Source organism: Cherax quadricarinatus, chromosome 3, assembly GCF_038502225.1.
Source record: "Cherax quadricarinatus isolate ZL_2023a chromosome 3, ASM3850222v1, whole genome shotgun sequence".
Taxonomy (NCBI): domain Eukaryota; kingdom Metazoa; phylum Arthropoda; class Malacostraca; order Decapoda; family Parastacidae; genus Cherax; species Cherax quadricarinatus.
Genome location: NC_091294.1, coordinates 57,898,552 through 57,923,239, shown reverse-complemented (window position 1 = coordinate 57,923,239; position 24,688 = coordinate 57,898,552). Strand labels below are relative to the sequence as shown.

The window sequence follows — 24,688 nt, the reverse complement described above, 5'->3', positions numbered from 1 at the left end:
TGGATTCATTCACTAATATACATCCTGAGAGGAGGGTCAGGGGGAGAGCAGTGGCTGCCCAGATCATGGTTATGTGTTGTGGGTCAGAGACAGGTTGGGGGTGACAGTGGATAGTGGATCGAGTTGTAAAAGGCATGGGTGTGGTCCATGCAATCCGAGTGACAGCTTTCAACAAATTAATTTATGTCGACATCACGATCAACCTTTCATCAAAATAATGACAATACAAACTAACAATATAGTACAGTGGACCCCCGCATAACGATTACCTCCGAATGCGACCAATTATGTAAGTGCGTTTGTACGTGTATGTTTGGGGGTCTGAAATGGACTAATCTACTTCACAATATTCCTTATGGGAATAAATTTGGTCAGTACTGGCACCTGAACATACTTACGGAGTGAAAAAATATCGTTAACCGGGGGTCCACTGTATACTGTATAAGCAATAATGGACAAGGAATATTTGGATTCTTCCCCTAACTTACATTACCTAATTAAAATCGACTTTATGCTTACCTAAAAATTTGCGTAGCTTTTGAGCATACTTGCTGGGTAATGTTGAGAGGTTCCGTACTCTGAGGTCTGATCTTAAAACTCCTCTCTGGAAGGCTAGAAGTGCTCGCCTGTAGCGAGCTTCAAAAGTGTTCAAGGGTTCAGACAAAGCCTCAGGGCTCACATCTGCTACTTCCTCCGTCACTGCCCCGCTGTGCACCGTCTCCAGGAATTTTAAAAAATTGTGATGAGGACTGATCCTGGGACGATACTCCTTCTTGTAATTTTCATAGGTTACCTTAACACCCCCAGAGGGTAGGATTTCTGCCTCTGCAACTTCGTGGTCTAATTCTTCTATTGCCGCGAACACTTCATCGTGATCGTCTTCTTGCAATCGGTCCAACTTTTCCAAACATACGTGTTCTCTCTGGCGGGAGGAGATAAAAACTGATTGGCCAGACAAGGCTCCGCGATTTCGATAACGTGGGGATTCAAGGTGACTCAGGGAAGGCAGGTCGTGATCCTCTCCAGCACTCCCTGGATCAGACACACTACTGACGCTGGCGCTGCGAGAAGTCAAGTCAAAGTCTAGGGATATATAGTCCTCTTTGACCCTCACGCCCAGCCCCTCCAGTTGTTTGAGGAGGGCGGCAGAGTTATCCAGGCGACTCTCGGACTCAACTGGGTTGATGAACTCATACCCGAGCGAAGGGTCTCCATATTCTTCAGGAATTCTCAGGTTTTCAAGAGTTAGATCTGGTAGCGGGTCTTCCAAATACTCATCGTTATACGTAATGCTGCCTAGACTATTCGGCGCCGTGTCATCTGTCTGGTTATCCAGATTCCTGGCTACTATCTGTGCCAGGACCGAGGAGCTGGTAAACACTGCTGTAGATGTTACCGGTTGGTTGATGTTGATGCGTGTGGCGGTGGGTGAGGTGGTGAGAGGGTCCGGCTCTACCTGGAAGTTGTTGTTCTGGATATCTTCTTGGGAATGAGCCATCCTCTCGTGGCTAAGGTCACCACCGCGCACACGTTCACCTTGCCTTCCTCAACAGGGTGGCAGGGGTCACTGATTATTTTTAGAACTGGTATATGACGGGTATACAGCAGGAAAGACCAACTAAGCATCTCCAGCAGTTAGTCCACCTCATAATTCACATCTTTCCATTATCACCACCGGATCCTGCCGTTCCTTTAGTATAATTAAGAACACACTTTAATACATATATAATTTAATGGTTTACTTGGATTACGCACTATCTTATATGTACACAACGGAAATACATCTTTCCTGTTGAGGTTATTTACCTTGATGTATATTATGTAAATTAAAACAGATTAAGTTGTACATCTAAAGTTATATTTTATCATAATGATGTGACTAAGACAAACATGAACCTTACTGCCAATAAACTACAAATAATATTCATTGTTTATTATCAAGTTTAAGAAATAGTGGAACACGCGAATTACTTCACGAGGAGAGCAATAAACCCATAGGGGTCATACAGCACCTTGGGGAATGGAGGAGACACCGATTCTTTGGATCAAGACACCGTCACGGGAGTCAAGGGTGAGGTGGACGAACAAGCACACAGACACTAGGCTGCCAAGATGCAAGTCACTGGCTAACATACACTGAGAAATAAGAGACACTCAGTGACAAAGTAGAGCGACGCTTCAAGGTGTCCTTGTGGACTCCTTACCACACAATGTTTTACCATAATGCAGAGGCACACTGTCTGCTCAACATTAACCTTAAAGTCCTTAATACTGAGATAACCTGGCAGTGCAGCACCACTGAAAAACTGGCAGTGCGGCACCACCGACAACCTGGCAGTGCGGCACCACCGGCAACCTGGCAGTGCGGCACCACCGGCAACCAGGCAGTGCGGCACCACCGGCAACCAGGCAGTGCGGCACCACCGGCAACCAGGCAGTGCGGCACCACCGGCAACCAGGCAGTGCGGCACCACCGGCAACCAGGCAGTGCGGCACCACCGGCAACCAGGCAGTGCGGCACCACCGACAACCAGGCAGTGCGGCACCACCGACAACCAGGCAGTGCGGCACCACCGACAACCAGGCAGTGCGGCACCACCGACAACCAGGCAGTGCGGCACCACCGACAACCAGGCAGTGTGGCACCACCGACAACCAGGCAGTGCGGCACCACCGACAACCAGGCAGTGCGGCACCACCGACAACCAGGCAGTGCGGCACCACCGACAACCAGGCAGTGCGGCACCACCGACAACCAGGCAGTGCGGCACCACCGACAACCAGGCAGTGCGGCACCACCGACAACCAGGCAGTGCGGCACCACCGACAACCAGGCAGTGCGGCACCACCGACAACCAGGCAGTGCGGCACCACCGACAACCAGGCAGTGCGGCACCACCGACAACCAGGCAGTGCGGCACCACCGACAACCAGGCAGTGCGGCACCACCGACAACCAGGCAGTGCGGCACCACCGACAACCAGGCAGTGCGGCACCACCGACAACCAGGCAGTGCGGCACCACCGACAACCAGGCAGTGCGGCACCACCGACAACCAGGCAGTGCGGCACCACCGATAGCCAGGCAGTGCGGCACCACCGATAGCCAGGCAGTGCGGCGTTACCGACAACCAGGCAGTGAGGCGTTACTGACAACCAGGCAGTGCAGAGGTACCGACAACCAGGCAGTGCAGCGGCACCGACAACCAGGCTGGGTGGCAACAACTGATAACCAGTGCAGCACCACCGACAACCAGGCAGTGCGGCACCACCGACAACCAGGCAGTGCGGCACCACCGATAACCAGGTAGTGCGGCACCACCGACAACCAGGTAGTGCAGCACCACCAATAACCAGGCAGTGCAGCACCACCGATAACCAGGCAGTGCAACACCACCGATAACCTGGCAGTGCGGCACCACCGATAACCTGGCAATGCGGCACCACCGATAACCTGGCAGTGCAGCATTATTGATAACCTGCAGTGCAGCATTAGTGATAACCTGGCAGTGCAGCATTACTGATAACCTGGCAGTGCAGCATTACTGATAACCTGGCAGTGCAGCATTACTGATAACCTGGCAGTGCAGCATTACTGATAACCTGGCAGTGCAGCATTACTGATAACCTGGCAGTGCAGCATTATTGATAACCTGGTAGTGCAGCATTTCTGATAACCTGGCAGTGCAGCATTACTGATAACCTGGCAGTGCAGCATTACCGATAAGCTGGTAGTAGAGCATTACTGATAACCTGGCAGTGCAGCATTAGTGCTAACCTGACAGTGCAGCATTACGGATAACCTGGTAATGCAGCATTACGGATAATTCCACTTTTATAGAAAGGTTTAAAAGTGAAGTTATATAGAAAAAGACTGAGTTATGTTTTAGAATTAAGGTAACAGCGAGAAAATAGACGAGTAGGGAAAGGTGACGGCAAGACGGCAAGGTGACGAGAGGTGGCCCCGTAGCAAAAGCTCTCGCTTCACACGTTGAAGTACCGGTTCGATTCCCGGCAAGGGTAGAAACATTAGGCGTATTTCCTTACACCGGTTGTCTATGTTCACCCATCAGTAAAGTGGGTACCTGGGCGTTAGTCGACTGGTGTGGGTCGCATCCTGGGACAAAATTTACCTAATTTGTCCGAAATGCTCTGCATAACAAGCTGTTTTCTATATAGTAGTATGTCACTGATGTCAGCTAGGACTGTATACCTTGTACATGTACTTGTAGAAAAAAAGATATTATAATTAGAACAGTGAGAAAGTGGTGCGGGATTAGGCAAGACTGGAGAGGAAGATGGTGAAGAGTTAGGAATGAGTATAAAAGGAAGAGACATGGGAGGGGGAAAAATGAAAAGGGGCAGAAGGAAAAGACAGGGAAATGGAAGAGAGGAAATGGTGGAGGAGAGAATAGAGAGGAATGTGAGCAAGGAGTGTTGTGGGTGTGAAGGTGTGGAAGGTTAACTTTCACCATCTCCAGCCTCCCAACAGTCCCCCCCCCCCATCATCTCAGACAATGACTCACGCTCAACGATCAACACCCACACAATCGCACCCCCCCCCCCTCCAATGATGATATATACCTCTGATGAGTTACCAGACTTTTTCTACTTCCAGATCCTGTTTTTCTAATTTTCGTGGTCTTTTTTGTTTTTAATCTGGCTACCCCACCATCACCTCCGTACGGGCCCAACCCCCAACTTATCCTCTCCTTGAACCTGACCACGTCGACTCCATACCCCTGCTTTGAGATAATTAAGATACCTTAATTTTCATTTCCTGTGTACGGAATAGACTATCCGGAGAAATGGTAATTCCCAAGTGGTAATAACTCCACCTATGCTGGAAGGAAACCTCTGAAGCTGCCGAACTGATGAAGCTTGACTGGAATAAACCATACCACGGGCGGGATTTGAACCCGCGGTCAGTCTCAAAACTCAGGACCGTCGCCTTAGCCACGCGACGGTCTGGAGTTTTGAGACTCTCTGACCGCGGGTTCAAATCCCGCCAGTGGTATGGTTTGTTTGCAATCGTGTCATTACGATTTCGTGAGTCATGTTTACTGGAATGATTGACGATGTTCTCACTGATCTATGGAAGTCTCCCAACTGAGGCTGACAGATCACAACGTCTTGCATGACCCTTATCCTGCGTGTTGGAATGTAACAGGCAAACATCTTGTTTTTGCTCTCACTTAGTAATTATACAGAATAGGGAAGTAGCACACTGCTCGTGTATCCAGTTTTATTACCAAAAGCCTCGACTCTTCCACACTTCCGCTATATAAGAACCGCAAAGATAGACTAAATAATGTTGCTGGCTACTGCCCCAACTATGTTGTTAATGTTGCTGGTTACTGCCCCAACTATGGTGCTAATGTTGCTGGTTACTGCCCCAACTATGTTGTTAATGTTGCTGGTTACTGCCCCAACTATGGTGCTAATGTTGCTGGTTACTGCCCCAACTATGGTGCTAATGTTGCTGGCTACAACCCCAACTATGGTGCTAATGTTGCTGGCTACAACCCCAACTATGGTGCTAATGTTGCTGGCTACAGCCCCAACTATGGTGCTAATGTTGCTGGCTACAACCCCAACTATGGTGCTAATGTTGCTGGCTACAACCCCAACTATGGTGCTAATGTTGCTGGCTACAGCCCCAACTATGGTGCTAATGTTGCTGGCTACAACCCCAACTATGGTGCTAATGTTGCTGGCTACAGCCCCAACTATGGTGCTAATGTTGCTGGCTACAACCCCAACTATGGTGCTAATGTTGCTGGCTACAGCCCCAACTATGGTGCTAATGTTGCTGGCTACAACCCCAACTATGGTGCTAATGTTGCTGGCTACAGCCCCAACTATGGTGCTAATGTTGCTGGCTACAGCCCCAACTATGGTGCTAATGTTGCTGGCTACAACCCCAACTATGGTGCTAATGTTGCTGGCTACAGCCCCAACTATGGTGCTAATGTTGCTGGCTACAACCCCAACTATGGTGCTAATGTTGCTGGCTACAACCCCAACTATGGTGCTAATGTTGCTGGCTACAGCCCCAACTATGGTGCTAATGTTGCTGGCCACAACCCCAACTATGGTGCTAATGTTGCTGGCTACAGCCCCAACTATGTTGTTAATGTTGCTGGCTACAGCCCCAACTATGGTGCTAATGTTGCTGGCTACAGCCCCAACTATGGTGCTAATGTTGCTGGCTACAGCCCCAACTATGGTGCTAATGTTGCTGGCTACAGCCCCAACTATGGTGCTAATGTTGCTGGCCACAACCCCAACTATGGTGCTAATGTTGCTGGCCACAGCCCCAACTATGGTGCTAATGTTGCTGGCTACAGCCCCAACTATGGTGCTAATGTTGCTGGCCACAACCCCAACTATGGTGCTAATGTTGCTGGCCACAACCCCAACTATGGTGCTAATGTTGCTGGCCACAGCCCCAACTATGGTGCTAATGCTGCTGGCCACAACCCCAACTATGGTGCTAATGTTGCTGGCCACAACCCCAACTATGGTGCTAATGTTGCTGGCCACAACCCCAACTATGGTGCTAATGTTGCTGGCCACAACCCCAACTATGGTGCTAATGTTGCTGGCCACAACCCCAACTATGGTGCTAATGTTGCTGGCCACAGCCCCAACTATGGTGCTAATGCTGCTGGCCACAACCCCAACTATGGTGCTAATGTTGCTGGCCACAACCCCAACTATGGTGCTAATGTTGCTGGCCACAACCCCAACTATGGTGCTAATGTTGCTGGCCACAACCCCAACTATGGTGCTAATGTTGCTGGCCACAACCCCAACTATGGTGCTAATGTTGCTGGCCACAACCCCAACTATGGTGCTAATGTTGCTGGCCACAACCCCAACTATGGTGCTAATGCTGCTGGCTACAACCCCAATTATGGTGCTAATGTTGCTGGCAACAACCCCAACTATGAAGCTAATGTTGCTGGCTACAGCCCCAACTATGGTGCTAATGTTGCTGGCTACAGCCCCAACTATGGTGCTAATGTTGCTGGCTACAGCCCCAACTATGGTGCTAATGTTGCTGGCTACAGCCCCAACTATGGTGCTAATGTTGCTGGCTACAGCCCCAACTATGGTGCTAATGTTGCTGGCTACAGCCCCAACTATGGTGCTAATGTTGCTGGCTACAGCCGCAACTATGGGGCTAATGTTGCTGGCTACAGCCCCAACTATGGTGCTAATGTTGCTGGCCACAACCCCAACTATGGTGCTAATGTTGCTGGCAACAACCCCAACTATGGTGCTAATGTTGCTGGCAACAACCCCAACTATGAAGCTAATGTTGCTGGCCACAGCCCCAACTATGGTGCTAATGTTGCTGGCCTACAGCCCCAACTATGGTGCTAACGTTGCTCGCTACAGCCCCAACTATGGTGCTAATGTTGCTGGCTGCAGCCTCAACTATGGTGCTAATGTTGCTGGCTGTAGCCTCAACTATGGTGCTAATGTTGCTGGCTAAAGCCCCAACTATGGTGCTAATGTTGCTGGCTACAGCCCCAACTATGGTGCTAATGTTGCTGGCTACAGCCCCAACTATGGTGCTAATGTTGTTGGCTATAGCCCCAACTATGGTGCTAATGTTGCTGGCTACAGCCCCAACTATGGTGCTATTGTTGCTGGCTACAGCCCCAACTATGGTGCTAATGTTGCTGGCTACAGCCCCAACTATGGTGCTAATGTTGCTGGCTACAGCCCCAACTATGGGGCTAATGTTGCTGGCTACAGCCCTAACTATGGTGCTAATGTTGCTGGCCACAGCCCCAACTATGGTGCTAATGTTGCTGGCCACAACCCCAACTATGGTGCTAATGTTGCTGGCCACAACCCCATCTATGGTGCTAATGTTGCTGGCCACAACCCCAACTATGGTGCTAATGTTGCTGGCCACAACCCCAATTATGGTGCTAATGTTGCTGGCCACAACCCCAACCATGGTGCTAATGTTGCTGGCCACAGCCCCAACTATGGTGCTAATGTTGCTGGCCACAGCCCCAACTATGGTGCTAATGTTGCTGGCCACAGCCCCAACTATGGTGCTAATGTTGCTGGCTACATCCCCAACTATGGTGCTAATGTTGCTGGCTACCGCCCCAACTATGGTGCTAATGTTGCTGGCTACAGCCCCAACTATGGTGCTAATGTTGCTGGCTACAGCCCCAACTATGGTGCTAATGTTGCTGGCTACAGCCCCAACTATGGTGCTAATGTTGCTGGCTACAGCCCCAACTATGGTGCTAATGTTGCTGGCTACAGCCCCAACTATGGTGCTAATGTTGCTGGCTACAGCCCCAACTATGGTGCTAATGTTGCTGGCTACAACCCCAACTATGGTGCTAATGTTGCTGGCTACAACCCCAACTATGGTGCTAATGTTGCTGGCTACAGCCCCAACTATGGTGCTAATGTTGCTGGCTACAGCCCCAACTATGGTGCTAATGTTGCTGGCTACAGCCCTAACTATGGTGCTAATGTTGCTGGCTACAGCCCTAACTATGGTGCTAATGTTGCTGGCTATAGCCCCAACTATGGTGCTAATGTTGCTGGCTACAGCCCCAACTATGGTGCTAATGTTGCTGGCTACAACCCCAACTATGGTGCTAATGTTGCTGGCTACAACCCCAACTATGGTGCTAATGTTGCTGGCTACAACCCCAACTATGGTGCTAATGTTGCTGGCTACAGCTCCAACTATGGTGCTAATGTTGCTGGCTACAACCCCAACTATGGTGCTAATGTTGCTGGCTACAACCCCAACTATGGTGCTAATGTTGCTGGCTACAACCCCAACTATGGTGCTAATGTTGCTGGCTACAACCTCAACTATGGTGCTAATGTTGCTGGCTACAGCCCCAACTATGGTGCTAATGTTGCTGGCTACAGCCCCAACTATGGTCCTGTGAGAGAATAGTGAGAATGATGTACATAGCCTACATTAGATCTTTAATTGCTTATGCTGCGACCGTTATTAGCTAAGGAAAATTCTCTCCGGCCCTTGGAGCTAATGCAAAATGAAGCTCTCAGAATTATTCTTGGATGTCCTAAATCTACCATAAAACTGAGGTTAACACTCTAGTTGGTACTAGAATGTTAAGAAATGAAGCACACACTATCACTGCAAATCTTAATAAATGTCTGGAAGTAAATATACACAGATCTAAATTGGTTGTGATAACCTGCAATTATATTAAGTTGATAACTTTCACCAACAGTATCACTGTAGACAACATGTGTATTTCACCCCCCATGCAAGTTGTATTCATTTATATATCACATACCAGAAAGCCCCTCTCAAGAAGCTCACCAACAGTTATCCCTTCTTTAAATCACCTGTAAAGGCAACTGGTGAATTAGAAATTTCTCGCTTAACTGTCAGTAATAATTTATCACAAGTTACATATAGTGACGGATCTAAGCTGAAGTCTACTGGCAGGGCTGCTCCGGTTGCCACCTCCCTAGATAACACTGGTCAACAACCAAAATGTTTCCCAGACCAGAGTAGCAATTTCCAACTAATTTTAGGTCACTGATAATGAATATCATGGTTAAAATTGTTTGTCAGCTCTTACTTTTCAGTATACACCTACGTGTCACAACAGGTTCCAACAGGCTTGTGACAGCGTGTTTCTTACCACACTCACAGTCTCACTGACCATTATTGTTCCAGCAGTCATAGAAGGTGGTTGTGATGTCCAAGTTTATATTTTGAGGTGAAAGGCAGCTGATTTTCTTAGCAAAACACTTTATAAACTTATAAATATTCACTGAGCAAGCTATTAATATGCATGTGAGGCATATTATATTAATTTTATTTTCCTACTGAACGATATAAATACTTCTGCTTAGCTGTCATGTTCTGTATTATAATGATAAATTAATGAATAAATTTTCTATTTTCTAATTGTTTGTCTCCTTTTAGATGCCTCATACTTGTTATTTCTGCATGGTACCTCCAGTACAAAAGGGTTTGTCAAAGAAAAAAAGTGGTCCATTGAATATCCAAACATTCCATCAGCTATTCGCCCAGTTCCACATGGAGAAAGTCGACTTGTTCCTGATGCACCAACTTCGGTATCCTTCAAGTCAGATGAAGAAAGTGGTGAGGAAGAAGAGGAGAAAGATGACGGTGCTTCATTACAGAGTGACTGAAGCTTTGAGGAAGCACTCTTCTCTAGGCCACATCTCATAACAAGAGGGTAACTCCATGACATTGTCAAGGATCTGCGACTACCCAAAAATAAGGCAGAGCTACTAGGCTTTCGTCTTCAACAGTGGAATCTCCTAGCAGGTGATTTCAAAACCTCATCAAGGCTTACAAGAACATGGGATGTAAAATGCCACTTAAAATCCACTTTTTGGATTCGCATTTAGACTTTTCCAACGAATTGTGGGGCAGTTAGCGACGAACATGGTGAAAGGTTTCACCAAGATATTTCAACCATGGAAAAATAGTACCAGAGCAAATGGGGCACAAGAATACTTGTGCCCCATTTGCAAAAAGGCAGAGTAGGTACGGATTAGAATTTAAAACATACTAACACACACATTGTAAGTTAAAATAATCAAATATTACATGTCTCGTATCTTTAAATCTATAGCCAATAAATAACAAAAAAGGCACAATACCGTGACAGGAACGATACACAAATAACCCGCACTATATATACCCGTCCCGCTCTTCTTCTCGTTGGTGTGACTTTGTAAATGGTCCAAGTCGGACCGAGACGTCGTGGTAAGCTCCTCTCTTCTATGTGCGGGTTATTTGTGTATAGCCAGTAAGCATTTTTCAAGGTGATTTTTGAATTCAGGACATGAAAATACATAAGAATTAACTAATCTCATTTAAGAAGCATACAACTATTCAAAAAACTGTTGGTCAGTGTAATGACTGGAACTAACAATTAACAACTGGGCATCTACACTGCAAACTGAATTGTTTGCCGTCCTAATGGCGCTAAAATTAACTTATGACACGAGTTTGACTATGATTACTGATTCTATGTCATCACGGAAGGCTCTACTCGCACAATAACTAACATACTCATTGGAAAAAAAATATGGGAAAAAGAAATTAATGCACAATTGTTATAGATTCCATTACACACTGGATTGCTCCTTCATGATAAAGCTGATAAATTAGCCCAAAAAATGTACCCGGAAGGCAAGTGTAGAATATAACTTAAGCGTGTTTGTGTCTAGCATTAGGAATAATGGAGAGGATTTCGGTCTGTGACCAGACCAAGTAAATAATGAAACTGTTCTAGGAATGCAATTAGAAGCCTGAGTAGATCTATCATTCACTAACTGCTTATGGGGCAACTTGCAATGTGAACAATCTGACTGTAGTAGCCAGGCTTAGGCTTGGTTACCAGTACCTCTGGTAATCTGGCAGATACACAGTTGAACCAAATGTAAAGCATGTGGCCAGCCCTATGGTCAATCTCTTGAACACTGTGATGTATTATTCACTTGTGGAGGAAGATAGAGATAGACAGCATAACAACATGTGTGATATGTGAAGATATCTTATGAGAATAAAATATCAGACAGAAAAGTCCAATAAAAATCCACATGCACTCCTGTTAACCCTTTTGGGGCCTAGTTCCTAGGCCTCAAAAGGAGCTAAAAGTCTATTTGAAGCCACCATTTAAGACAAACTGATTAGTGAATCTCAGCACGGTTTTACAAAAGGGGCGTTTCTGCCTTACGAATTTACTAACCTTTTTCATTAAGGTATTTGACGAGCTAGATCATGGTAATAAATATATTGTGATACGGATTTCAATAAAGCTTTTGTTAGAGTTCCATATCGGAGGCTGTTGAGGAAAGTAGAGGCACACGGATAGAAGGGGAAATGTTTTTCCTGGATAGAGGGGTGGTTGACAGATAAGCAACAGCGAGTTTGCATAAATGGGAAGAAATCAGAGTGGAGACGTGTCACAAGCGGTGTTTCACAGGGCGTCAGTGTTGGGCATTGTTCACAATTTACATAAACGAAAAACTCCTGAGTAACGTCATTCAACCTAAGACGTTGTGTAGTTTTAAAAACAGGTTAGACAGGCACTGCCAGGAACTTACATTGACAACTGGGACAACTATGGCAAACGTGATATATATGCAAGGGATGGGGTATATCTCTCTGGGGCAGGATTGGTAGCATTAGCCAACTCGATCGAGGGGGGCCAATGCTGACGTGTCTAAGATTTTAAACTGATAGAAGATAGAGGTATGGGTGAGTGTGGGAAACAGACAGGTTGCAGCACTAGGGTTAAAAACAACAGATATGACCAGGATACCTCAGGGATATGTTTCAAAGACATTATTCATCAAATTAAAATTAAAGACAATGGAAGTGGTCAACAAGCAGACAGCAGAGAGGGACTAGCTCCCTCAAGGTTTACTATTCTAATACTAGGAGTGTAAGAAATTAGATAGATGAGCTAAGATTAGTTGCAAGTGCAGGAAGTATAGATGATATTGCTGTAACAGAGACCTGGTTCAACATGAAAGATGGGCCAGTAGGCCTGTTGCAGTGTTCATTCTTTATGTTCTTAACTCCCCAATGACCCCCCCCCACACACATACCATTGGCCCCACACTACCTCCATTTACCCTGCAGGCACTCCCCTACCACGCACTTCTGCAATGACAAGTGACCACACTTAACTTCTTTGAACCATCCACACACCATCTCACCCTCACCCCCATACATTGCTCACCACATACCATCGTACTGACCCCACCTCCCTCAACCTCTAATTCTCCCCACTACTACATCGACAACTTAACCCCTACCACAATACCCCAAATCCAAAATATGTTGCTAAGGCAATACTGAATTAAAAGGTTGATCACAGTGGCAAAAGAAATGTGCTCCATTTTAGCACCATTTAAAAAGATATAAATTACAAAAGAAGTGAAGAGTCCAGCACACGTTTTGTCTTATTCTGTGACCATTATAGTCCAGCAGAAGTAAGCTAAGGGCAGCTGCTGTTGCTGTGGTGGCTGGCTTTAAGGTCACTAGCTACCCCACATTCCTCTGACCTTAGAATGTTTTGCCACGCCCCCGCTTCCGTTGAATGTCTTATTAATGACAAAAGACCCGTGCCAGTCTTTACTCTTGAAAAATAAACTAAGAGCAGCGTTCTCTGCCAGCTGAGTCAGTCGCAAAACCAAACAATTGCAGCATAGATAAAACAAATAAGCAACTACAATTTAATGCAACATGCATTGCCCATGACAAAATCTTAAGATTTTTTTTTTCCTGCAAAATCCCAGCCACAGAAATTAGATCAACTAGAAATGACCCGAGATGGATGAATAATAGACTCAAACATCTTTTAGGGCAGGAGAAAGGAATTTATAGGCGTATCAAGGGAGGTGAGGATCATCTTGTGAATCAATATATTCACATTAAGAGGGACGTTAAAAAGGAGATAAGGCAAGCAAAACGGGACAATGAAAATAAAGTTGCTAGGGATTCGAAAACTAATCCAAAAGTTGTTTTTTTTTTCCAAATTTATAGAATAAAAGTTAAAGGAAAAAATATGTCCCTTTAAAAATAAGTCTGAAGATGAATGGTTCAGAGAAGCGACAAGTTGATATATGAGCCACTTCTTCTTCACACATGTGCTGTATTCTTTTCAAGATTGATGGACTGATTACATCGACTCAAGGCTGAGGGACTGATTACCTCAGACTTCTCCTGTTCTTCACCCTTCTCCTTTGTATGGACTGATGAAGCCACAGTGTGGCGAAACGTTTCCTCAATAAATATATCGGTGTTGCACATGCGTCTAATTTATCAAAAATAACTGAGCATCTGACTGACAGGGAGAATGAAATGTGCGCGATTTTTAATAATTATTTTCTCTTGGTTTTCAAACAGGTAGATACTAACAGTATCCCATGTGAGATAAATGGTTTTGAAAACCGACAAGTTGAGGTTTGAGACTTATGCAACATATGGAAATCTTTATTAAGGAAACTTTTCGCCACACACTGGCTTCACCAGCTCAATATAAAGCAGAAAGGGGGTAAAGAGAGATTGAGGTAATTAGTCCCTCAGCCTTAAAACGATATGTTCAGTCCATCACTCTTGCAAAAAGTACAGCATATGGGCGGAGAAGTGGTTTATCTAGTCAGGTGAGTCTAAGTAGGAGGAGGCGGGATTACAGTGGAACCATCCACTAGTGTGAGGTCTTTGTCTAAAGGTTGGACTACAGTATATAAACCACTTCTCCGGCCATATGCTGAACTTTCTACAAGAGTGGTGGACTGAACACACTGCTTCCAGGCTGAGGGACTGATTACCTCAAACTCCTTCTCTCCTTTCTACTTTATAATGAACTGATGAAGCCAGTGTGTGGTGAAACGTTTCCTTAAAAAAGATTCCCATATGTTGCGTAAGTGTCTCAATCCTCAATATCCCAATAATTAACTTTCATAGTGGGCCTGAAGAAGATCAATTATGTAATATCACAGTCACCAGGGATATGGTAATCAAACAAGTAGACCAATTAAAACAAAATAAATTCCCAGGTCCTGATGAACTTTTTTCGAGGGTTCTTAAGGAGTGTAAAATGGAACTGTGTGAACCATTAAGTAACATTTTTAATATATCTCTTCAAACAGGTGTAGTGTCTGATATATGGAAGATGGCCATTGTAATTCTTATTTTCAAATCAGGGGACAAGTCATTTCCGTCAAATTACCGGCCAATAAGCCTCACCTCAATTATAGTGTCAATTATAGCTGATCTTATAAGAAGTCATTTTGATAAGCATAATTTGATTAATGATACTCAGGGTGGATTCACGAGGGGCCGTTCCTGCTTAACTAATTTACTAACTTCCTTCAGAAAGCTTTTGAGGCGGTTGATCACGATAAAAATTTGATATTGTTTATTTGGATTTTAGTAAAGCCTTTGATAGAGTACCGCACCAAAGACTGTTAAGGTGGCAGCTCATGGCACTGGGGGAAAAGTGCTGTCATGGATCGAGTCATGGCTCACCAACAGGAAGCAGAATGTGTGCAAAAATGAGGTAAAATCGGAGTGGGGATCTGTAACAAGTGGCATGCCATAGGGATCAGTTTTAGGTCCACTGTTGTTCATAAAGAATTTTCTGCAAGAATTGTCTCCAACTAGGGCATACGAAAACCAAGGTTCCACTGTATATCAATAATCTTGACGGGAGAATTACTAGTGATATGAGCATATTTGCTGATGGAACATTAAAATGGTATAAAATACCGACAGGTTGTTAGGTAAGACACATATGCAACAGTTAGGTATCTTTATTATGAAACGTTTCGCCTACACAGTAGGCTTCTTCAGTCAAGTACAGAAAAGTTGATAGAAGCAGAAGATACTTGAAGACGATGTAATCAGTCCATCACCCTTAAAGTTTTGAGGTGGTCAGTCCCTCAGTCTGGAGAAGAGCATTGTTCCATAGTATGAAACAATATGGAGAAGAAGTGACAGGATGGAGCCTTTTTATAGCGCCGAGAGGTGAGACGTAGGCCACTAGGAGAGGTAAGAACTCAGATGTTGAAAGGTCAGGTCCCTCTCAAATCCAGCCCCTCTCACTAGTGGAAGTTGTTGAAGTTGATTGCAGGTCTGTACCAAGATACCCTTGTGTTGCAGTGTCTGACAGTGTCTTACCTAACAACCTGTCGGTATTTTATACCATTTTAATGTTCAATCTGTCAGACACTGCAACACAAGGGTATCTTGGTACAGACCTGCAATCAACTTCAACAACTTCCACTAGTGAGAGGGGCTGGATTTGAGAGGGACCTGACCTTTCAACATCTGAGTTGTTAGGTAAGACACATATGCAACAGTTAGGTATCTGTTGCATATGTGTCTTACCTAACAACCTGTCGGTATTTTATACCATTTTAATGTTCAATCTGAGTTCTTACCTCTCCTAGTGGCCTACGTCTCACCTCTCGGCGCTATAAAAAGGCTCCATCCTGTCACTTCTTCTCCATATTGTTTCATACTATGGAACAATGCTCTTCTCCAGACTGAGGGACTGACCACCTCAAAACTTTAAGGGTGATGGACTGATTACATCGTCTTCAAGTATCTTCTGCTTCTATCAACTTTTCTGTACTTGACTGAAGAAGCCTACTGTGTAGGCGAAACGTTTCATAATAAAGATACCTAACTGTTGCATATGTGTCTTACCTAACAACATATTTGCTGATGACAAAAAGAAAGGTAAGATAATCGATTCGGATGTAGATGTCACAGAGCTTCAGGAGGATTTAGACAAACTCCATTCGTGGCCAGAAAAGTGGCAGATGCAGTTCAATGTAGATAAATGAAAGTTCTAAAGCTCGGGAATGTTCATAACCCTAACACCTATAAGCTAAATAATGTAGAACTTAGCTGTACAGAATGTGAAATGTGGAAAAAGACGTACCATTTCCTCACAGCAATGAAAATTAGACATGTGCAACATCTGGGTACTGATCTTCACAGGGTGATTAACGATGATACAGAGTCACCTGTACCTCGCCAGGATTTTGTGAGCCTTGTCGAACTTTGTGTTCATTATAACTGCTTTAGGTTTGATGGCAAGTAGTATAAACAACTGTTCGGGCTAGCCATGGGCTCACCCCTTAGTACAGTACTTGGTGACGTGTACTTAGCTCAGTGGTAATGTGCACTTAGCTCTGTGAAGACTTGTTCGTGTGCTCTCTCTGAATCTGAACCAGGATGCCCTCTCTTGAGCAACTCTACCAGCAGCTAAAAGAGGAGCTTAGGGTTGATAAGCTGGAGATACGACGATTAACGGAGGAGAATAAGAGGATTTGTAGTAATCCTGTTGCGAGTCCTCAGGTTAAGAGAGGAACCTGGTCAGTGGCTGCACAACATGGAACCAAGCTGAGGATCAAGAAGACTGTCGGAGAGGCAAAAACAACAAAGAACCAGAAGACTACTGTGGAAACTTCTAACCCATTTTTGGTGTTACCTGACGAATGTGGGTTGTCTACTGGGAATGTCACAACAACGAGCACCAAGGAAGCATTGGCAGACGTGAGTGAAACATCCCCAGAAACCCCAATGAAGACCATCGAGAACATCACAACGAATTCCACAAGTGAAGGTAAGAACATTGTTTTAATTGGAGACAGTCAGGTTAAGTTTATGGATAGGGCGTTTTGCCTTAAGGACAGGAAGAGGAGGCAGGGGGTATGTTTTCCTGGGGCTGGGATGGGAGATATTGTTAGCCCTCTGGACATCATGAAAAGTAATGGGAGCAATCCTATTATCTGCCTCAGTGCAGGAGGCAATGATGTTGGCAGACGTAGGAGTGAGGACCTGATTAGCAGGTATAGGTCAGCAATAGAAATAATTAGGAAGAAGGGTTGGAACCCTATCATATGTGGTATTTTGCCAAGGAGAGGAGTTGGAAACGAATGGTTGTCCAGGGCAATTGGTGTCAACTGCTGGCTGGACAAATACTGTAACGAAAATGCAGTAACATTCATTGACAACTGGGACCTCTTCTATGGCAGAAATGACATGTATGCCAGGGATGGGGTACACTTATCTAAATCTGGGGTGGGGGCACTGGCAACTGCAGTGGAGGGAGCTATTAAGACTTTAAACTAGGAATAGTGCTATGGGTTTTGGTGGAAAAACAGTGAAGTCCCAGTGTAGTAATAATATGAGTTCTAGGGGAACTAGTAATAAGCAGAACGAGGTGGATATTGCAAAGCCAGTGGCACTATGTGACAAGGACAGTAATAGGTTTATAGATGAATGGTTCAGAGAACCGACATGTTGATAAATTAGACACATGTGCAACTCTTGGGTATCTTTATCTTTGTATGGACTGATGAAGCCACTGTGTGGCGAAACGTTTCCTCAATAAAGATACCCAAGAGTTGCACATGTGTCTAATTTATCAACATGTCGGTTCTCTGAACCATTCATCTACAAACCTGTCAGACACTGCAACTTCTTGGGATCTTAATACTTGGGAATTCTTCGCTTGCCTAATTCTTGGGCACGACCTACTTCAACATTGAACAAATGTTACACGACCTATGACTGCTGCACCTCTTCTGCCAACGGTTTATAAGCTCCTTCTCAGCACGTATGCCGTATTCTATTCAAGATTGATGGACTGACCACATCGACTCAAGGTTGAGGGACTGATTACCTCATTCTCCTCCTGTTCTTCAAGATTCTCCTTTGTATGGACTGATGAAGCCACTGTGTGGCGAAACGTTTCCTCAATAAAGATACCCAAGAGTTGCACATGTGTCTCTGGTTCTCTGAACCATTCATCTACAAACCTGTCAGACACTGCAACTTCTTGGGATCTTAATACTTGGGAATTCTTCGCTTGCCTAATTCTTGGGCACGACCTACTTCAACATTGAACAAATGTTGGTCAGTCGTCACGTGAGGTCACAGACCCTGAGCTGCTTTGGGGATTAGTGTGGACGGTTACAAAGCATGGCTTGCTTCTGCAGTGTTTTAAAAATTGAGGTTGGAGAGTTGAAGGAGGAGGTCTTGCTTCTCCAGGAGGAGATTAGGAGGCTGAAGGACCACTTCAATGGGTCTGGGAGAGAGTGTGAGGTGGCTGGATTTGTGGGGAATGAGGCTTCAAGTGAGGTGCAGTCTGTCTCTTGCTGTGAGGAGGCTGTAGTTGGGGAGGTAGCAACGGCTACCAGCAGTGAGGTGCAGTCCAGCACCTGCTAAAAGTGGCGAGTGGTTCACAGTAATGGAAGGCGCATCAGAGTAAGGAAAGTTAAGAGTGAAGATCTGAAGGTAGGAAATCGCTTCTCTGTTCTTCAGGATGAATGTACTTCAGTGGCCAGTGAAGGTAAGGGTACTACTGCCCCTGCTAATGGAGGTAAGCGCATTCTTGTGGTTGGTGACTCTCAGGTAAGATATATTGACCATGCTTTTTGTAATAGGAATAAGAAGATGAGAGATAGAGTGTGCTTCCCTGGAGCTGGTGTTGGGGACATTGTCAACAGGCTGGATAATATCATGTCAGGTAATGGGAACAAGCCCATTATCTGTCTCAGTGCTGGTGGAAATGATATTGGGAAGGGTAGGAGAGAAGAGCTGCTAGATAAGTACAGGTCAGCTATAGATTTCATTAAGTCTAAGGGAGGGATCCCAATCATATGTAGCATCTTGCCTAGAAGGGGAGTAGGAAATGAATGGTTGTCTAGGGCAATTGGTGTAAATTGCTGGCTAGACAGATACTGCAAGGAACTTGCAATCCCATTCATTGACAACTGGAACAACTTTTATGGCAAACATGATATGTATGCAAGGGATGGGGTACATCTCTCTGGGGCTGGGGTGGTAGCACTTGCAGACTCGATTGAGAAGGCCATTGGTGAAATGCCTATGATTTTAAACTGATGGAAGATAGAGGTAGGGGTGTGTGTGGGAAACAAGCAGGTTGCAACACTTGGGTTGGAAACAGTAAATGTATAAAAGGCATTCAGCATGAAGTTATAAATAAAGACAATAGATCAGGTCAGCAAACAAAGGGGGACAGCAGAGGGCAGCAAGGGACTAGCTCCCTTAAGGTTTACTATACTAATAGCAGGAGTGTAAGAAATAAGATAGATGAGCTAATATTAATTGCAAGTGCAGGAAACATAGATATTATTGCTATAACAGAGACCTGGCTCAATCTGAAAGATAGAGAGATGCCCTCTGAATGTCACATACAAGGCTATAAATTATTCCACACTGACAGGGTCAACAGGAAAGGTGGTGGAGTAGCGATGTATGTCAGAGACAATTTAAATTGTGTTAGACAAGATATTAAATTAGAAGCGTCAGCCACTGAATCTGTTTGGTTACAGCTTCTCGAGGGCCGAGAAAAACTAATTTTGGGTGTGATTTACAGGGCCCCAAATCTTGATAGGGAGTGCAGTAAACTTCTATGGGACGAAATTCGTAAGGCATCTACATACGAAAATGTTGTGCTAATGGGAGATTTCAACTATAGACAGATTGACTGGAGCAATTTGACAGGAAATTTAGAGTCAGGTGACTTTCTTGATACGATCCAGGATTGTTTTTTAAAACAGTTTGTGACAGAGCCAACTAGGGGAAATAACCTCCTTGACTTGGTTCTTGCCAGTAGGGAAACACTAATTAATAATCTTGAGGTTAATGATGAGCAAGGGGAAAGTGATCACAAATCACTCAGTTTTAATATATCATGGAATTCCCCTAATAATGGCAATCAAGTCTCCGTCCCTGACTTTCGCTTGGCTGATTTCATAGGACTGAAAAATTACTTAGGTGGGCTGAACTGGAATGACCTGACTAAGGGTCAGGTAGGTGGTGATGGTTGCCGATATGATGCTTTCCAGGGCATAGTTCTAGCTGCTCAGTCAAATTATGTTCCAAATAGGGAAATCAGATCAAACAAAAATGATCCTAAATGGATGAACAATAGATTAAAATATCTGATTGGTCAAAAGAGAGGCATATATAGGCAAATCAAAAGAGGAGAGGGGCAATTGAGAAATCGATATATTCAGTTAAAGAGAGAAATAAAAAAGGGAATTAGAAAAGCAAAAAGAGATTATGAGGTTAAAGTTGCAAGAGAATCGAAGACTAACCCAAAAGGATTCTTTCAGGTATACAGAAGCAAGATCAGGGACAAGATAGGCCCACTCAAAAGTTCCTCGGGTCAGCTCACTGACAGTGATAAGGAAATGTGTAGAATTTTTAACACATACTTCCTCTCAGTTTTTGCACAGGAGGATACCAGTGATATTCCAGTAATGATAAATTATGTAGAACAGGACGATAATAAACTGTGCACTATTAGGGTCACAAGTGACATGGTCCTTAGGCAAATAGATAAATTAAAACCTAACAAATCCCCAGGCCCTGATGAACTGTATGCAAGGGTTCTAAAGGAATGTAAAGAGGAGCTTAGCACACCTTTGGCTAATCTTTTCAACATATCACTACAAACTGGCATGGTGCCAGATAAGTGGAAAATGGCAAATGTGATACCTATTTTCAAAACAGGTGACAGGTCCTTAGCTTCGAACTATAGACCAATAAGCCTGACCTCCATAGTGGGAAAATTTATGGAATCAATAATTGCCGAGGCAGTTCGTAGCCACCTTGAAAAGCATAAATTAATCAACGAATCTCAGCATGGTTTTACAAAGGGGCGTTCCTGCCTTACGAATTTATTAACTTTTTTCACTAAGGTATTTGAGGAGGTAGATCATGGTAATGAATATGATATTGTGTATATGGACTTCAGTAAGGCTTTTGACAGGGTCCCACATCAGAGACTGTTGAGGAAAATTAAAGCACATGGAATAGGAGGAGAAATTTTTTCCTGGATAGAGGCATGGTTGACAAATAGGCAGCAGAGAGTTTGCATAAATGGGGAGAAATCAGAGTGGGGAAGTGTCACGAGCGGTGTTCCACAGGGGTCAGTGTTGGGCCCCCTGCTGTTCACAATCTACATAAACAACATAGATGAGGGCATAAAGAGCGACATCGGCAAGTTTGCCGATGACACCAAAATAGGCCGTCGAATTCATTCTGACGAGGACATTCGAGCACTCCAGGAAGATTTGAATAGACTGATGCAGTGGTCGGAGAAGTGGCAGATGCAGTTTAATATAGACAAATGCAAAGTTCTAAATGTTGGACAGGACAATAACCATGCCACATATAAACTAAATAATGTAGATCTTAATATTACGGATTGCGAAAAAGATTTAGGAGTTCTGGTTAGCAGTAATCTGAAACCAAGACAACAGTGCATAAGTGTTCGCAATAAAGCTAATAGAATCCTTGGCTTCATATCAAGAAGCATAAATAATAGGAGTCCTCAGGTTGTTCTTCAACTCTATACATCCTTGGTTAGGCCTCATTTAGATTATGCTGCACAGTTTTGGTCACCGTATTACAGAATGGATATAAATTCTCTGGAAAATGTACAAAGGAGGATGACAAAGTTGATCCCATGTATCAGAAACCTTCCCTATGAGGATAGACTAAGGGCCCTGAAACTGCACTCTCTAGAAAGACGTAGAATTAGGGGGGATATGATTGAGGTGTATAAATGGAAGACAGGAATAAATAAAGGGGATGTAAATAGTGTGCTGAAAATATCTAGCCTAGACAGGACTCGCAGCAATGGTTTTAAGTTGGAAAAATTCAGATTCAGGAAGGATATAGGAAAGTACTGGTTTGGTAATAGAGTTGTGGATGAGTGGAACAAACTCCCAAGTACCGTTATAGAGGCTAGAACGTTGTGTAGCTTTAAAAATAGGTTGGATAAATACATGAGTAGATGTGGGTGGGTGTGAGTTAGACATGATAGCTTGTGCTACCAGGTCGGTTGCCTTGTTCCTCCCTTAAGTCAATGTGACCTGACCTGACTAGGTTGGGTGCATTGGCTTAAGCCGGTAGGAGACTTGGACCTGCCTCGCATGGGCCAGTAGGCCTTCTGCAGTGTTCCTTCGTTCTTATGTTCTTATGTTACACGACCTATGACTGCTGCACCTCTCCTGCCAACGGTTTATAAGCTCCTTCTCAGTGGTGACGTGTACTTAGCTCTGTGAAGACCTGTTTGTGTGTGCTCTGTGAATCTGAACCAGGATGCCCTCTCTTGAGCAGCTTTACCAGCAGCTGAGAGAAGAACTCAGAGTTGCTAAACTGGAGATACGGCGATTAACGGAGGAGAACAAAAGGATTCGTAGTAATCCACCTGTTGTGAGTCCCCAGGTTAAGAGGGGAGCTTGGTCAGTGGCCGGGCAACATGGAACCAAGCTGAAGATTAAGAAAACGGTTGGAGAGGCAGAAACAACGAGAAACCAGAAGACTGCCGTGGAAACTTCCAACTCATTCTCGGTGCTACCTGACGAATGTGAGTGTTCTACTGGGAATGCCACAACGAGCACCAAGGAAGCATTGGCAGACGTGAGTGAGACATCCCTAGAAACCCCAACGAAGACCATCGAGAACGTCATGACGAATTCTACAAGTGGTGTAATGCTACCTGGCGAATGCGAGTCGACTACTCGGAGCATCGCTACGGACGACGCCAAGGAAGGTAAAAACATTGTTGTTGTTGGGGATAGCCAGATTAGGTACATGGATAGGGCATTCTGTTTGAAGGATAGGAGTAGGAGGCAGAGAGTATGTTTTCCTGGGGCTGGGATGAAGGATATTGTTAGCCGTCTGGATGACATCATGAGAGGTAATGGGAGCAATCCTATTATCTGTCTCAGTGCTGGAGGCAACGATGTTGGCAGACGTAGGAGTGAGGACCTGATTAGCAGGTATAGGTCAGCAATAGAGATAATTAGGAAGAAGGGTGGGAAACCTGTCATGTGGGGCATTTTGCCAAGGAGAGGAGTTGGAAATGAATGGTTGTCCAGAGCAATTGGTGTCAATTGCTGGCTGGACAAATACTGTAAGGAAAATGCGGTAACATTCATTGACAACTGGGACCTCTTCTATGGCAGAAATGACATGTATGCCAGGGATGGGGTTCACTTGTCTAGGTGTGGGGTGGGAGCACTGGCCAACGCAGTGGAGGGAGCTGTTAGGTCTTTAAACTAGGAATAGTTAGTGGTATGGGTTTTGGCGGGAAAACTGTGAAGTCACAGGGTAGTAACATGAGTACTAGGAGAACTAGTAATAGGCAAAATGAGGAGGATATTGGAAAGCCAGTGGCACTAATTGACAATGACAGTAATAGGTTTAGTGGAATAACAGAAAGGAGCAGGAAGGGTAAAGAGATAGGAGGGTCATTAAATATTTATTACACAAATAGTCGCAGTGCTAGGAATAAGATGGACGAGTTGAGACTAGTTGCTAGTGCAGGTAACAGATGTATTTGCCATTACTGAGACGTGGTTTAATTAAAAAAGTCGGGACATGCCTGCAGAATGTCACATTCAGGGTTTTAAATTGTTCCAAGTAGATAGAAGTATCGGGAAGGGGGGTGGGGTGGCATTGTATGTCCGAGATCACTTGAACTGTTGCATAAAAATGGGTATTAAGTCTGAAGTAACACATACAGAGTCTGTTTGGATAGAATTTTCAGAGGGACATGAAAAATTAATTTTAGGTGTGATATACCGTCCCCCAAATTTAGATAGGGACCAGGGGAGACTACTATGGGAGGAAATTGTTAGGGCCACAAGGCACGATAATGTAGTAATTCTAGGAGACTTTAACTTTAGTCATATTGATTGGAATTTCTTGACTGGGAATTTAGAATCATACGATTTCTTAGAAGTAGTTCAGGATTGTTTTTTGAAGCAGTTTGTGACAGAACCTACAAGGGGTAATAACCTGCTTGACTTAGTTCTGGCAAACAATGAATCCCTTGTTAATAATTTAGAAGTTTCAGAGGAACTGGGTGCTAGCGACCACAAATCAATTACATGTAGAATTGAATGGAAGTATGATAGTAGGGATAACTCAGTAACAGTCCCAGATTTTCGCTTAGCAGATTACGATGGGCTTAGAGAACACTTATCATCTGTTGACTGGGGTAACGAAGAGAGCTATCAATATGACAGTTTTCTGAACACAATACATGCTGCTCAAAGAACGTTTATCCCTTATAAGGAAATTATATCAAATAGAAATGACC

General features: G+C 44.5%; 1 protein-coding gene across 5 annotated transcripts in view; it reads right to left on the bottom strand.

Annotated features, from left to right (window-relative positions):
* Nucleotides 1-24,688, bottom strand: part of LOC128684038 (uncharacterized) — a 599,042-nt gene that overhangs the window by 561,007 nt on the left and 13,347 nt on the right. For all 5 annotated transcript variants that reach the window (XM_070091946.1, XM_070091943.1, XM_070091950.1 and 2 more), the window contains exon 2: nt 520-1,690. In XM_070091946.1, the coding sequence (XP_069948047.1) occupies nt 520-1,498 (979 nt within the window). In that variant the 5' untranslated portion in view covers nt 1,499-1,690. The remainder of the gene's footprint in view (nt 1-519; nt 1,691-24,688) is intronic.